This window comes from Convolutriloba macropyga, chromosome 2, assembly GCF_964194025.1.
Source record: "Convolutriloba macropyga chromosome 2, txConMacr16.3, whole genome shotgun sequence".
NCBI classification, from domain to species: domain Eukaryota; kingdom Metazoa; phylum Xenacoelomorpha; order Acoela; family Convolutidae; genus Convolutriloba; species Convolutriloba macropyga.
The window spans coordinates 47402910-47418032 of NC_134469.1; the positions used below are offsets into that span (position 1 = coordinate 47402910).

At 34.8% G+C, this 15123-nt stretch overlaps 1 protein-coding gene across 3 annotated transcripts; it reads left to right on the top strand.

Moving 5' to 3' along the window:
• Nucleotides 1–2684: 2684 nt before the first annotated feature.
• Nucleotides 2685–13277, top strand: LOC142358709 (bone morphogenetic protein 2-like). 3 transcript variants are annotated; one of them, XM_075410239.1, is made up of 4 exons: nucleotides 2685–3415; nucleotides 3526–4447; nucleotides 6585–7253; nucleotides 12736–13277. In XM_075410239.1, exons 2-4 carry the CDS (start codon nucleotides 4132–4134, stop codon nucleotides 12984–12986), a joined length of 1236 nt encoding a protein of 411 aa, XP_075266354.1. In that variant the 5' UTR covers nucleotides 2685–3415; nucleotides 3526–4131; the 3' UTR covers nucleotides 12987–13277. The 3 variants fall into 3 exon arrangements, with proteins under 3 accessions (XP_075266354.1, XP_075266355.1, XP_075266353.1); XM_075410240.1 differs by having other exon boundaries at nucleotides 2685–2927; XM_075410238.1 differs by having other exon boundaries at nucleotides 2685–4447.
• Nucleotides 13278–15123: the final 1846 nt, after the last annotated feature.

The window sequence follows — 15123 nt, forward strand, 5'->3', positions numbered from 1 at the left end:
ATTAGGGATAACTTCATTTTATCAAATATTCAGCTAACAAAAACTGTTTTCTCTTAATCAATTTCCCATGTTCACTTTTTTTCAACTTTTTTTAATAATGGAAAAAAAACATCACATAACACTTTACCGTGCTGTGGCCGGGGTTCACTAAAGGGGTTAAAAATTTGGTCAGAAGTTGAAAATTCCTTTAACTTTGTCGAGAATTTTGGCCTTTAACTTGTGGTTCTCTGCAATTTTTTTGGTTTTATTTTTAATTTTTTTAAATTTTTACATCTCTTGACAGGGCAATGTCCAGTGATCCTGTTGGGTCCGTTAATTGCCCTCTCTGAGTGTTTTGCAATTTTCTGTGTAGCCCAATGATAACGTGAAGCTTTCTGATGTTATGTAAAATTATAATTTTGATGTTCACTTATACTCAGAGGAATAAACTCTCTCTCTCTCTCTCTCTCTCTCTCTCTCTCTCTCTCTCTCTCTCTCTCTCTCTCTCTCTCTCTCTCTCTCTCTCTCTCTCTCATGTGTTGGCAATCATTTGAATTCATTCTTGGAAATTTGAATTCATTCGTGTTTTCTATGGAAATTTGGTTAGTATGAGACAATTCTGCAGAGGAAAATGGCACAAAATAAGAAAAATCCGTTTACAAGATTGTACAAAAAATCAGGATTTTTGTATGTTTTACATATAATATCATCTAATAATAACTCTCTTTCTCTCTGACTCTCTCTATGATTTACATAAAATATTTCTAGTAAAATTCGAAAAACATAAGTGAAAAATCGTATCTCTTCACGTTAAATTAACTATTTCCCCTGTTTTCGCAATTTCCCTGAGAAAATTTCAGATATTTTTATTTAATTTATACTTTTTTTTTCACAGTGTACTGGTTGCCAAAGTGGTCGGTAAAATTTTTTACCGCCATGATCAGAGCCTAAATTGATCATAATGCCTAGAACTTAAACCACATCACGAGAATCTGATGGCTTGATAATTGTGTTCTGATAAGTTACAAATTATGAAATTATGAAAATTTATAAAATCATTTGAAGCTCTCAGCAAAAATAGAAAAAACAAACATTGAACTAGTAACATTTGATCCAAAAAGGTATTGGGCTTGCGGTTCTATAAAACCGCTAATTTTAAAAATTATATTGCGCTTCTCAAGTTTCAATAAAAAAAACTTTTTTATGGTTCGTAATGACTTTGAAGATGACTATTATTTCCTTTTTTGAACAGCAAGTCATGGTGGTATTAGCAGACTTTGATTATATTAAAAGTAATTTTGTCCTTCTCTTTCATCTGTTCTGTTGGTAATCACAGCCAGGATGAGTCGGTTGTTTGTTGTTCATCAATTATTTTGCTACCTTTCAACCATGCCTTGGTTGTTTTCCCCAGCGAGTAAGAGTTGTTTGCCTTCACCTACAAGTTATGCTAGGAAATAAGTTACTTTTGGTTATTTTCTTCAAAGCCAACAGGCGAAATTCCGCGAAATGAAAGCAATAAATTGTGAACTTTAATTTTGAAGATCAGCGTTGCATTAAAAATTCGTCTGGTAACAGAGCCCTGATCAAGTAAGTTATTGATTTCCAAATGCACCCCGCTGTACTGAGCCTATATAAAAGGTGCGCTAATGCGTAGGCGGCGGAGGAATTTAGAGTGTCGGTGAGCGAGTTTATCTGTAAATCAATTTTGAAAAGATTAAAATGGTCAAGATTAGAATAATTGGCATGGCCCGGAGAAAGTGCAAAACGCGGTCCGGTGATGGTGGCGGTGGTTGGCGTCGGCGTGTTCTATGTTGTGGTGGCAAAGCAAAATTGCATAATTTACATAGTCGTTAAAAAGTTGTTCTCTTGAGATTAAAAAATTACAAGTTAAGAGCCACAAAATTGCATCGGCGGTTGTTGATGAGTGCGCTGTTGATTACAATTACTCTCCGTGACTGTATGGTATAATTAAGCTGTGCTACCTATCTCCGCTTGAATATAACAAGCAGAATCATTAAACAAGTCATGTGCTAAGTCGTATATTGTTATTTCTTTTCTCTCTTTCTCTCTTTCTCTCTCTCCAAACATAGACCAAAAGATAGAAAAGAGAGACGAGAGAGAGCGAGTGAGCGAGCTAACAAGGTAGAGAGAGAGAGAGTGAGTCCATCAATGTATGTGTTAGCAGTAAACGTGGTCCGCCTGCCATAAATTTGCTTAAGGAGCAAAGATAGTTTTAGCTGAGGTGCCGTGTGTTCTGGCCATTTGATGTAAACTAGTTGAAAATTGTAATTGGCTATTTGTGAAAAATAGCTCTCGACTTTTTTATTAATTAGCAGATGACTTGAAGCGCTTTTAGAATCCAATTAAGTCGCTAGTCATTATCTTAACGTCGTTTTGACATGTACTCAAGTAATGTTTTAAACTTGTTTGCATCTAATAATGACAAATAATTCAGCTGCATCATTTTTAAAATCCACCTTCTTAAATTTTAACACAAAAGGTCTGATTTTCAATTTTCGAATCAAAAATTTTCAATGATAACTTAATATTATTGTAAGAAAGAATCACAAAGTTTTTGTTGTATCAGCATTTTTGATTTAATCACAACTTTTGGCTTTTGCCATTTTAATCTTTATATTCAATATCTAAATTAAATCAATGCGGCCATCGTATTGCTGGCGATAAATTCATAAACTAGTCGTCTAGAGCTTTATCATTTTATCACTTGGTAGTCTTTTGTTCAATTATACAAGAAAGCATCTTCAATTCTTGCTCGTAATATTTTTCAAGTGGTAGGCGCTCGTTTGATTATTGACAAAAAGCACCAATATCTTGTACGTTTTATGCGCCTCTCTATCGCACAAACTACCACTGTAATTGCTTGTTAATAAAGACCAGCACCGTTTTATCAATTTTCAACCCATTTACTGATTAATCAGTCAGCCCAGGTAATAAATAAGTTTGGCAAGATTCCTGGGTTTGGCTCTCAAAATTTATTTACTAAATACCCCATTTATGGGCCAGATAATCTTATGCGACACTGACAATCTTCAGATTATATATATATATATATATATATATATAGACTCCTCTCTCTCTCTCTCTCTCTCATTTCTATGCTTCACTCCTAAATTCACTTTCTCTCCCTCTCCTTCATAAAAACAATTTCAGCTCCCTAAACACTCTCACAACTAGTCTATGAACTCGTAACTCCCGCCGATTCTCAATTTTCCAAACGAGCAAATTTGGAAACATTTCTGGAAACATTACCCGCTACAACTCTTCTCACCTCCCGCGCACCCACCGTTAAGCCTAGAGCTCGCCAAGTCGACAACAACTATCTTAGACCAGCTGAGGTGGACCAGAGAGTAACAAGAGAGACACTTTACTCCAGTTTAGTTGCCTCAATCAGCTGAGAGTAGCCCTAGTAGCCCAAGTAGGTCAAAGTTACAATTAAAGGGCCGAGGCATAAGTTCAACTGGTCCATAAAACAGGTGTCTGTATTAGTAAGAGTGGTCTTTTCTTTTCTTTTCTTTTCTTTTCTAGCTTACACGTGCACACTTCACTTTCAGCTCATAGCGGGGAGCGCAGCAAAGGGAGCGACAAGCAAAAGCAGGGACTAAAGTTGGAAGTGCCGGGGCGAAATAATTTAAAATTGCATTTCGATATGATCATTTCCTTGTTATCCTTGCTCTGCCTAACTCAATATACCCCCTAATGATGGGCTTAGAGCCTAGTGTCATTTATGGATTGCTAAAAAGCGCGAGAACATATCTTGCAGATTAGCTAAAATAACTCAGACTTACCAGCACAATATCCACCAACAAATCCAATCTTTCTCTCTCTTTCTCTCTCTCTCCTCTCACTTTGCATTATTTAATACACACCAACCCAACAAACAACCAACCCCACCCACCCCTCCCCCGTCTAAATAGATAGATATTCGTTCCCTCTCTTTCTCTCCTCTCTTTTATTCGCCAAGTCAGCCATTCACTTTCACCTGATTTCTGATACACTTTTGATCCAATAACACAACTTTAATTCCGTCACCGTATCCCAACGACATTTGCCCAAAGTTGCCCGCATTTCTCCACTACTAGCCTGTTTACAGCCCAAGCTCAGAACCATTTCACTGCGACATGTTAACAAGTTATGCCAGGGTTACTTAATTATAATTGTTACCTCTTTTACTTGCTGCCCTTCATTGGGCTAAGGCTCATATCCTCCCGCGCCGCCGAAGACCCCCTACCCGACCCGGGAACCTTAAAAAGTCGCCTCAACTTCAAATCAGTGCCTCTGTCCCGAGAACTTCCCTCGAGGAACTTTGACTCCAAGACACGCGAAGAAAAACCAGAGCAGCGCTTGCCTGATTTTTTACAAAATATTTATTCGAAAGCAGCTAAGGAGGGAAAACTTACAACTCCATACGAGAATGTTAACGAGATCAAGCTCTATCCCGACAAATCAGGTTACAATCATTTTTGTTTGTCAATATATATCTTGTAATCAGTTATTGTTACGAAAAAAAAATTGAATAGCACTTAGGCTAAGTGAAGTTCGTCTCACAATGCCCTCAATTTTGATATTCATGTAGTTAGCAATAGCAGAACCTTTCCCCAAAATTCTGAAAATGACCTGCTCAGAAACTTAAACTAGCTTAAATTCTCTTGAAAATCAAAATCAAACACACACAAAAGGGTGTACATGAATCAATCGGGACAGGCGCTATTGGCATTGAGAAGCGTGAACGAATAGTAATATTATTTTATGCAATTGATGAGTTATGGTTTAAATAAGACGATTTATTGTATTTTGTCTTGTATCTTTCCAGTCTCATGAAAAATTTTTAGAACACCCATCAAAACACACTTGTCACAAAAAAAACGAAGAAAAATCTCAGAAACATTGATAGAATTATTTTATTACAATATTTATTTTATCATCAAAAACTCATGTACAATAATTTTGCTCAGTAACCAGAAAAACTATCGGCGAGGTAACTTTCATTGAAAATAATTATTCAGAGTTTTTAACTTCGCCTATCATCTATAAATCAATTCTCAGAATTTGCTTGAATCAAGACTAGGCTTTTCGAGACTACAGCTGACCTGTCATATCTAAATGATCTGTTTATATTTGCGCTATATTATGTCTTTAGATTTGAAAACCAATTTATTCTTCATAATTGCTACTCTTTTAATGAGTTTCCAATGGTTTTCATTATTGAAAAACAAGTGTTGTTTGTGGGATCTTATGTTTTGTTTTTTTTTTTGTTTGCATAGTTCGTTACTAGTAAGCAACTTTTGTATTATGCCGCAGGTTGCGGAACTGGGTGTAGAAGATTTTCCAGTCAACCATATTGATATTCTTATTTTTGTTTTTACTTCTATCACCATTATCAATATTATCATTACTATTCGCATTAGGGTTATTTTTAATAATTATACTATAAATTTTACTATCGTTATAATTATTATAACGTCCCCTCGTCAAAATTTTGGTAATGAGATATAATGAACGAAATATTTCCTCATAACGGGACTGACACAATCATTCGATTGAAAAAACTAAGCAGGTGTTTGGTTCATCAATTTTTTGCAACAAAACAAACACTAAAGTATCTTTCATGCCCAAACACAAATCTGCAGAAATTTTATTAAAATCCGTGAAAATCCAGAATCTTTTGTGGTACCCAGAGCACGAAAACCCATTTTTCTCCCACGTGTGCTCTCCCTTGTCAACAGTTTTCGGCGATATAATATGCAAGAGTATGATTCAAAATGAACGTTTTATTGTACTTTCTCATTTTTTTCTATGAAAGACCAAATTTTCCCAAAATTTTCTAATTTTCTAGTTTTTAGGTTTTTCTCAATTAAAGAACAAATTTATAATTAATTGCTCTCAAAGTTCAGGTTTTTGAGTTTATAGCTTATACAAATTATGAAACAATGAAAGTAGTAATTTGAATATTCATCATTACAGGCGCTCAATGTGGAAAACGCTTAAATTACGTTCAAGTAGTTTCCACACGTCAATTAAGTAGCTCAAAATTAAAAATACATCCAAATAAATGTGACCAGCCACAAGAGTGTGTTAGACATCATGGTTAAAAAACACAAATGAGGTAAATGAATTGAAGAACATCTATTCAACTGTTTAATTGAAAAGAAGACAATTTAATTTTGGAAATTTCTCATGAATACTTTTTACTACCGAAATTTATCGTCTCTTACAAAAAAAAAATCGGAAAAAATATGATATCAAAAATACGGTCATGAAATTTGCGGTAATTGTACAGAATTGGCGGCTAAAATGTAATAGTAAATTCAAAATTTCCAAGAAAACTCTTCTTAGAGAAAATGCCGTTTATTTTTGAATAAATTACCGAAACTTGTTGTTATGAAATTGAAAAATCCTTGGTTAAGTATAATCTTCCGCCATGCCCATGTCATGATCGGGTTATGATGATATAGTTGTGGTAATCGGGGCTGAGGCTTTACTTTCTAGCTCCGACTAGCTGTCTCCAGAGAGAGAGGGAGAGAGCGCCCATATTGCTATGATACAAGGGATTTATGACTAAAAAGTTACAATAAGGATCTTTTTAGGAGCGGGCAACAAGTACACATTTCTATTTTCAATTCCTGAAAGGGAGTCGACAGAGACAACAGTGGCCCTTGAGCTGAGGCTATTTACAAAACTGCAATTCTGGACAAAGGGATCCCATCAAATTCACATCTATCAAATTATACCCACAGTCGAGTCAACAAATACGCCTCAAACTAAGAACACCAAATTCAGCTATCTCAGCATTTATTTAACTTCAGTATACCTAAATTACTCACAACCCGACCAGCAAGTAGTTCGGATAAAGCATACTTTGTTACACAACTATGAATCGACACAAAGACACAAAATACGACTTGTATTGTCACCAAATGAGCTGCCAGTGGGCGTGATTGAAAACCCCAACAAGTTCACAGACAAACAGTTTCACGAAAGCATTTTCAGAAACAATGACAGCCCTGCATGGTCCCATCGACCCCTAATTGTGTATTACGTAACAGACAAGCTTAATGTCGTAGACACGACTCAATCCTGGTACCCGACTGTTTTTCCACTCGTGAACCAACACGAGGCGGCCCACGAGGAGGAATCGGAGATGAGGATGAGGAGGTCGCTGCCCGGATACACCCAGAACCCCTGTCGTCTCGTGCAGTTCATTGCTAACTTCACAGAGATTGGCTGGACGAAAGACTTCGTCATCGGACCCGAGAGTTAGTTCAGCACATTAAATACACGGCTCACTAATAAATGCGTTAATTGCAGGTTTTAATCATAATAATTTGATTTTACTAGAGCGCACGAAGTCATAAACGGTTCTGAGTTATGATATAGAGTCAAAGGTGTTTCGCACCGGTAACCTTGTACGGTATATCGTTTATGGTCTCCGTAATAAAATATCTCGTATACGGTTCATAAATTCTGAGCAGTCATAAAATTGTATATAGAAGCTCGAAATAGACCAAAAAGAAAAAAAAAGATGAGGATTGATGAATGAAGTTATTGCACGTGATTTGCATGGCATCATGCATGGTCATATTACAGCGATATTTTAAAATGGGTTAAAAAACAAAACAAAATATAACCCAAAAAGAACAACTGGATTACGCGGCCGTTTTTCAGAATGAATTTTAACTCAAGGCATAATTTACCACAAAAACACAGAGAAATTGAACACCAATAATTTCAAAAAAAAAACTAAATCAATTTTTTATTAATAAAAGACAGCGCAATTTAATTTCAAAAAAAAATTTAAAGAATGTTTGTTTTCTATTTAATTTTGCAACTTTTTCAAATGAAGTGGCCACCAAAAATTTGATTGACGATTGTTTTTGCAGAGTTTAATTTTATTAAAGCAACTGCTTAAATGTCCTCAATTGCATAAATTATATTTCTGATTTTTTATCTGTTTTAACAGAATAGAACATAAGAAGACTCAAGAGGCAATTAAATTTGGGAAACAAAAATTTCCTTCCCAATAAAAATGCATTTTAAGCCTAGATTCCCGTTTCAGCAACATAATTTTACCAGGCATACCACATATTAAACAAATACAATATAACAATTTTTACGTGAGTTTGTAAATAATAGTTCCGCTGAAATTTTTTCGACACCACCTAGTTGGGGAGGAACAATATACTCAAATGAGTTCTTTCTTTTTGTTCTGCAAATTTTGGCCGATCGATATATTCATCGTAGAAAATCGTAAGTGGTGTTTGGTAATCCGAAATTGATAAGATTTTTTTTGAATTTCCCATTTTAGTTAAAATCGAGTTATCGAGGTTTAAAATTTTTGTGAGCATTTGACTTGAAATTTGAGCTTGATTTCCTTCACCTATAGTGCCCTTTTTGCCTACTTTTAGATTTTTTTGTATCAATGTCTTAACTCATAATTAATATTTTCAGTAAAAAATTTCAATTTTGTGTTCCTCAAAAAGGAGCAGCGGTAAAATAAAAGCTAGTTTCGGCCATATCGTGAAGTTTACGATCTGAAGCAGTCAATTTGTATTTGAGAGCTCTAGCTCTTTGTTCCGGAATTTTTCACATTTTTTTGGTTACTCCGGTGTCATTCAGTCACAATTACCCTTTCAATTCAATGTTATATTATCTTTTTTACCACCATACGCGCCCAACAAACCATTATTTGTTTTCAGGGAATAAAAGTTCTTGGTTTTTATGGCTTCCACAGTCCGTTATCGTAATTTTTAAATAACGTTTGAGTTCCGCCTGCATTTTTTTAGTCATATGTCTCAGCATGGTTAATAAAAAGTACAATAAGCTCCCAAAAAAAAGATTATGCGAACTTACTTATTGCTTTGAATGCATACCTAAAGGCTGTTAGAAATCTCAAAACAATCGAAAAGTTGAATAATCATTTCTTTAGCTTGTAGGGTATTCCCCAAAAAAGCCAATTGCACTATGCTTTATATCGTATCAAAAATAGTCTCGTTAGAGGTTTTGTCTTCTATTCTTTGGTTGTATGGCTTCGATGAAAAAAGTTTTCATGAAACCGTGTATAAATGTGGTTCTCTTTAGAAGTCTTTCACTTTGCTTTAATATTGAAAATACCCATTGGCGTTCAAAAACTCTTTGCTAAACATAACGAAAATAAGCAGCGAGAAACTTATGGCCTTTAATGGCTTCGACACTTCTTTCTGGTTTTGTTCTGTTAGATTTTTGGTTTTTTACTGATTGTGTTAACTTTCTGCTGTAGTTATGAGACTCGTTTCAGGTTATGAAAGATCTCATTGGTTTCAAATCGAGACCGAAATTAACGTGAATTTTGTTTTCGGTTAAAACTGTTGATTTTGATGTCTCTCATATAACGAGATTTCATTAAAATTAACTGATTTCCATATATCAGTTCATAATGGATGATGCCTTTTAAGTCACATTATCACACTACTGACAGACGCCATTGGAAAAAAAATCGATTTTTTAATCTGAATTTTTATTATCTTAGTTAAATTTTTCTCTTGCTGTTTTGTTATGTAAATGTAGGTTTTTTCTGATCAATGATAGTTATCAATGTCTTCATTTAACTGGATGAGGTTAAAGTGCTTTCCAACTCGTTCATTAGGTAGCTAACTGTTTTGATGATTTTGATTTCATTTGTTTTCAAATGTTTAAGAAATTTTTGTTTTCAAGATACAGCCGTTGTTTAATATCTTGCACTCTATGCGTTTTGATAAATTTCTTAGCGCTAACTTTTTGTGTTTTTGTTGTCTTTTTGGCCTTTAAAACATGGTTGGCAGCCTATTTCATTTATAAGGTATCGTCTGGTTTGTGATTGAGAAGAAAAAATTTAATGTTTTTTGAGTTGTATCTGTTTTCATTTTGATTCTGCTGCTATAAGCTTTTAAAATTGGCTTTTGAGGCATAGCAATAATTTTTTCTCTTTTTGCTTATTTTACATTGGTATCGTCTCTTAGTCCAATTAATGGCAAGCTTCATGAGCTCTCTGGCATGGCATTTTAAATTTCCCTTAGTAGTTCACGTTGGTAACATTTCCATTTTTACACAAACCTCTACTTATATATATCTCTAACCTCTACGTTTGTTAGGCAATTAATTTAAAAAAGTCGATTGAGCTAGGAAGAAATCATATGTGGGAGCGCAAATAACCGAGCCTCCCTGTTGAAATAAATATCTCAAAGTCTCAGAGAGACAGAGGAAAAAACCACAAATTTGAAAAATCTATGCAAAATTTTGACATCAAAACATGAAACATCAACATTGAAAATCTTGTTTCTAATTTTAAGAGCAGTTTTATTATTACTGTGAGAGAATCTGAGTTCTCATGGCAATCAATAAACATGAAAGTACTAATTTAAACTCTCTTTAACTCAAATTTTATGCTTTATAAAGTTGAAAAAATGTATCTCCTGTTGGAGTGTAACTGTTAACTTTCATGCCTCTTGTTAGCACGAAATTGTCTAAGCTATTGAGTTTCAGTTTTATATGATATTGTTATCGGAGGTGGTAATGTAAATATTATTTGAAAGTTTGGTATTAGGATTTTGTCCGAAAGATGCGTTGAATGGGATATTTTTGTTGTGCGATTGGGGATTAATCTTATGTTTTCTTTTTATCCCAGCTGTTCTATTGCTTAACTTTGAGTTACTCCGTTTGAGTCAACACCAAATACCGCTAGGCGACGTTTCAAGGTTAGAAACAACCCTTCGACCACGTTTGTTCCTCTGTGATCTCAAACTGGAGCGAGAATTAGTTTTGTTTTTGTTCTTACAGAAAACTTTAAGCATTGTGTCTTTGAAAGCCTGGGCTTGGTCGCATCTCAGAGATCAAGGGATACCGCGGACTTTACAGTAGTTTTCTAAATATTACGCATGAGGGTATCGCGATAATCGATCTACGGTTAAGAATATGTTATTATTAAGTACGTTTTCTTTCCATTTGGACTTCTTCGTTAGGTTCTGATAATTTGGGAAGATCACCTATATCTGTTTTGGGTATGACAGCTTTAAAATTTCTACCTTTTTCTATGCAATAACTGCATTCATGGCCTGTTGTTAAGGCGCATGATTCAAAATCAGATGGGATGTTCTCGCGCATGTTCAAATCCTGCTGACTTCGCCACGTCAGGAGTGATTTTTTGTAACTCCAAGTGGAGACCTCTTAATGGATAAATTTTGCAAATCGTTCTATTATCTGGCTGGAAAGCGGAAGTATTTAATTGTAAACTAGAGATGGGTACTTACGTTCTTGGTGGAAGCGATCTTTCTAGTTCCAACTCAATAATGAAAACTACTGTGTTAACTCTAAATATTGTTATCTGGCCAGGAACCATCTGAATATTGGCTGACTTAAATTCGTCAGCTTTCTTTAACGTGCGTTAGTTGAACTCAACAAAACCTGTTACGCCACAGGCTTGAAAGTGAACAACCAAATTCCAGCAGCAGATACATATTTACAACTTTATAAAGTATAACATACGGGTTTAAGAATGTTTATAATAATAGTGCTTTTAAGTTTCTTGGTTGCCATGATAACTCCGGTATCACAATTACAATAAACTTATTTACCTCAACAAAACTGAAGTCGGTGCCGGAGATATTATAAGGTGTACAGAGAGATTTAATGATGATCAAGTAATATATTTAAATGAACGGTTGCATCTGCTTGTACTTTTTTTGGGGGAATCTTGATTTACAAAACTGAATTTGCGCCTCGAAAAATTTGGAGAAACTTAACAAAAAATTGAAAAGAGAACTTCAGAATCTGAGAATTGAGATCATAGATACGATGTAAGCAATACGAGAAACCTGAAATGACTTTAAGTTAGGCTCACTTTCGCAAGCAGTTGCTAATATTGAGACCACCCTTAACATTAAAACAAACCGTTGCTCATTTTTTTATTCGGAATTCAAGGAAATTTATATCTTTTCTTGTTTTTAGAAGGTTCATAACGTTTTTGTTTACTAATTACGAATAGAATAAATGCAATTTGTTGTTTTGGAGAAAAACGAAGTTCCAACAAAAATTTCAGTGCAGCCATTGATTTATTTTTTTCGTCTTATTCAGACAAAGGGAAATGTCAGAATATTGATTTGCAAATTCCAGTTGTCCAATAAAATTTGCTGCTATATATTTATGTGCAATGAAACTAACAATAAAAGCTAAGCAACTTCTAAGCTAAGCAAGATGCAGCTTTTTCTAAAATTTATAGAAACTTAATCGGAAACAGCTATCAATGCAAGGTTGTGAGAAATTGCTAAAGAGGTCTCGATTTACTGAAAAGAGCAGAATTCAAATTGCATGTCAACCAATTTTATTTTGAGATTAACCTATCGATGAAAAACTGTGCGTACGTCTCTTTAGAGTTGCTCATTCAAATCCAAGCACACAAGAAAAAATATTTTTCAGATAACAAATATTGTAAACAGGAAATTCGATGCAAGAATGATATGTACCAAATCTGTTATATGATATGCGATTGTGGAGTCGTCAATTGCGCAAAATAATGAAGTCAAATTTGGGCGCATTTGACTATTGTCATTTCTAGTTTCACCCCCCATCCACCCAAATACGTTATGTTCTCCCACCCAACCCTGTTACAGAACACGTGACATTACATAGTAAGCCTTTCGTGGTAATATAGCTCCGGATTTGGAAATGATCCGTCGGAAAATATTGCAACATTGTACAAAATATCTGGTGAAACGATTGATTTTTCAGCATTTGAGATGAACCTGTGCATGGGAGAGTGTCCATGGCCGAGTGACCAGCGATACAACGCCACCAACCACGCCATTATGCAGGGCACATTCAGTGCCTACAACACCCACGTCGGCAGAACCAAAGTGCCCCAGCCTTGCTGCGTCCCTGACAAATTGATGCCCCTCCCCTTGTTGTACATGGAACCATCCCAAAATGTCATCCTGAAGACCTTCCGAGATATGGTTGCGGCTCATTGCGGATGTTACTAAAAGCTACCACTGAACGACATTTCACCCCTCTCTGATATCGGATAAGTTGACCTGCGAAGGAGATTTCTTATGCCTTCCTTTTGGAAAAATGAAACCTTGCTAGACATTAATCGATGCTGCCATGTAATAATTGGGATAACACGACTCTCCCAAATTGCAGGAATGGATACAAATGGTTAATTTTATTTTTATTTTCCCCGGATTTGACTGCAATTTAACAATTTGTAAAATTTAATTTCGAATTACACAGTTTGAAATGTTAATAATGATAGTTTATTGTTTTAAATACTGTTTTGAGAAACTTGAATACCCGGGTCGAGATAAGAGAGGGTCTAAGCGGGAAATTTTGTAAGAAAAGCGCTGAATGTGCTGAAATTAGGCAAGGAATATGCTGAATGTGTTGACAGTATAATTTTAGGCGCTGAATGTGCTGAATGAAAATTATTTAAGCACTCGTCAACACATTTTTTACAAAAATTCAGCATCTTTCTTACAAAATTTTAGCACTTGTCAAAACATCTCTTACATAAATTCAGCACTTCAAAAATTCCCGAATTCAGCACTTTCAGCATATTCTTCACACAAATTCAACACACTTCTTGCAAAAAAAATCAGCACATTTTTTAAACACATTCCTTAAACTCAACCCTTTAAATTTCAACACAATTCTAACATTAATTCAACACTTCAGAAAACGTGAACATTGTTTATATAAAGTCAGCACAATTCGTACAAAAATTAAGCACACCCTTTAACGCATCTATTCTTTTTTGGCCCTCTGTGTCTTTTACGCCCCCACGTTACAAAAAATATGTTGTTAAAAAGCACGTTACTAAAAACACGTGCGCCTGAGGGGCGGAAAAATATGAGCTCACTAAGGTGGGGGTCAAAACAGAAAAGCTCCTTTTTAACACATTCCGTACATAAATTCAACTCTTTAAATTTCAGTAAAATTCTTTTATAATTACAACCCTTCAGAAAACGAGAGAACTCTAGCGTTTTCAGTGTATTCCTTACAAGAAAAATATTACGAGCAGTTTCATTGCTCAATATTGTATATAAAGAAGTCACCGTGTACGGTCCTTCAAAGTTTAGCAATTCTATAGAGCCATTACTCAATCAAAATCTGCGCTGTTTTTTAATGATAATTCAAATTTCTGAAAAAAAGAACAACTAAATTTTGTCACAATTTGATCATATCTAACTGAAGGAAGACAATTTTACTTAAACTATCTGGTGTCATTCAATCAAGTTATTTGGCTATATACTACAGTTGCGAAAACTGCCTTCTCTTAAAAGTTGATTGACAAAATTATTTAGTCTCTTAGCAGACTTCCAACTGTTTTTAAGTTGGACTGTTCTAGTGCAATGGTGTTCAGTATTGCTCCGGTGCCTATTCTGTATAAAAAGAAGAAAAAGACTCCAAATTTTCCAAATTTTTGAAGGAAAGCGTTGAAAATGCGTAAGATAAGTGCTGACATTGTCTAACAAAAGTGCTGAAATGAGTTTCAGCGGATACCTCGACCGGAGTAATGATCTTTTGGGCTGAAAATTTTTTGAAGGCTTGAGAAGAACCGTATTATTTTGAAAACCGGTATTTTTGTCAAACCAGAAATCATCGCTACACAAAAAATGGCGCAGTTAAACAAACAGTATACCCATGTAACTAATTAGTGAACTTTGTATTCTGTCATGATCGTTTCTTATGAAATGCTTTTATTTATAGAAGAATACGAGAACCCAACAATATGAGGAACGTTTTCTGGCTCTTTGACAAACTTAATGAAAAACGACTTCCATCTGTTTTCACTCTCCTTTGGCTCTTTTAACCAACTGTTTTTATTTTTCTCTAATTTTTTACACTAATTTTGTTTTATTTATTATGAATAAGCAGATAAATGTATAAATAACAAAGTTTAAGTGTCGACTTCTCTTTATAACCGCCTCTATTATTAGCTGTTCATTTTCTTGACCCTTAAAACAAATCGAAATTAAAAACACTAATCAAGCCAGCGAAAACAAATTGGCAAAAATCTTCTGGGATTAATCAGTCTCACAAACGCATCAGTGGTCTGATTTGATTATTCTATTTGTTTACACGTTGAAAAATCCTCTGATGCGAATCCGTGACTTGAAC

What these genes read in the sequence shown, in the direction of transcription:
- LOC142358709 (XM_075410238.1), top strand. Translation starts at nt 4,132, where the DNA reads ATGCCAGGGTTACTTAATTATAATTGTTACCTCTTTTACTTGCTGCCC. An exon ending in GCTCTATCCCGACAAATCAG is followed by an intron (nt 4,448 to 6,584) that starts GTTACAATCATT and finishes GGATCTTTTTAG; the next exon opens with GAGCGGGCAACAAGTACACA. An exon ending in CTTCGTCATCGGACCCGAGA is followed by an intron (nt 7,254 to 12,735) that starts GTTAGTTCAGCA and finishes TTGATTTTTCAG; the next exon opens with CATTTGAGATGAACCTGTGC.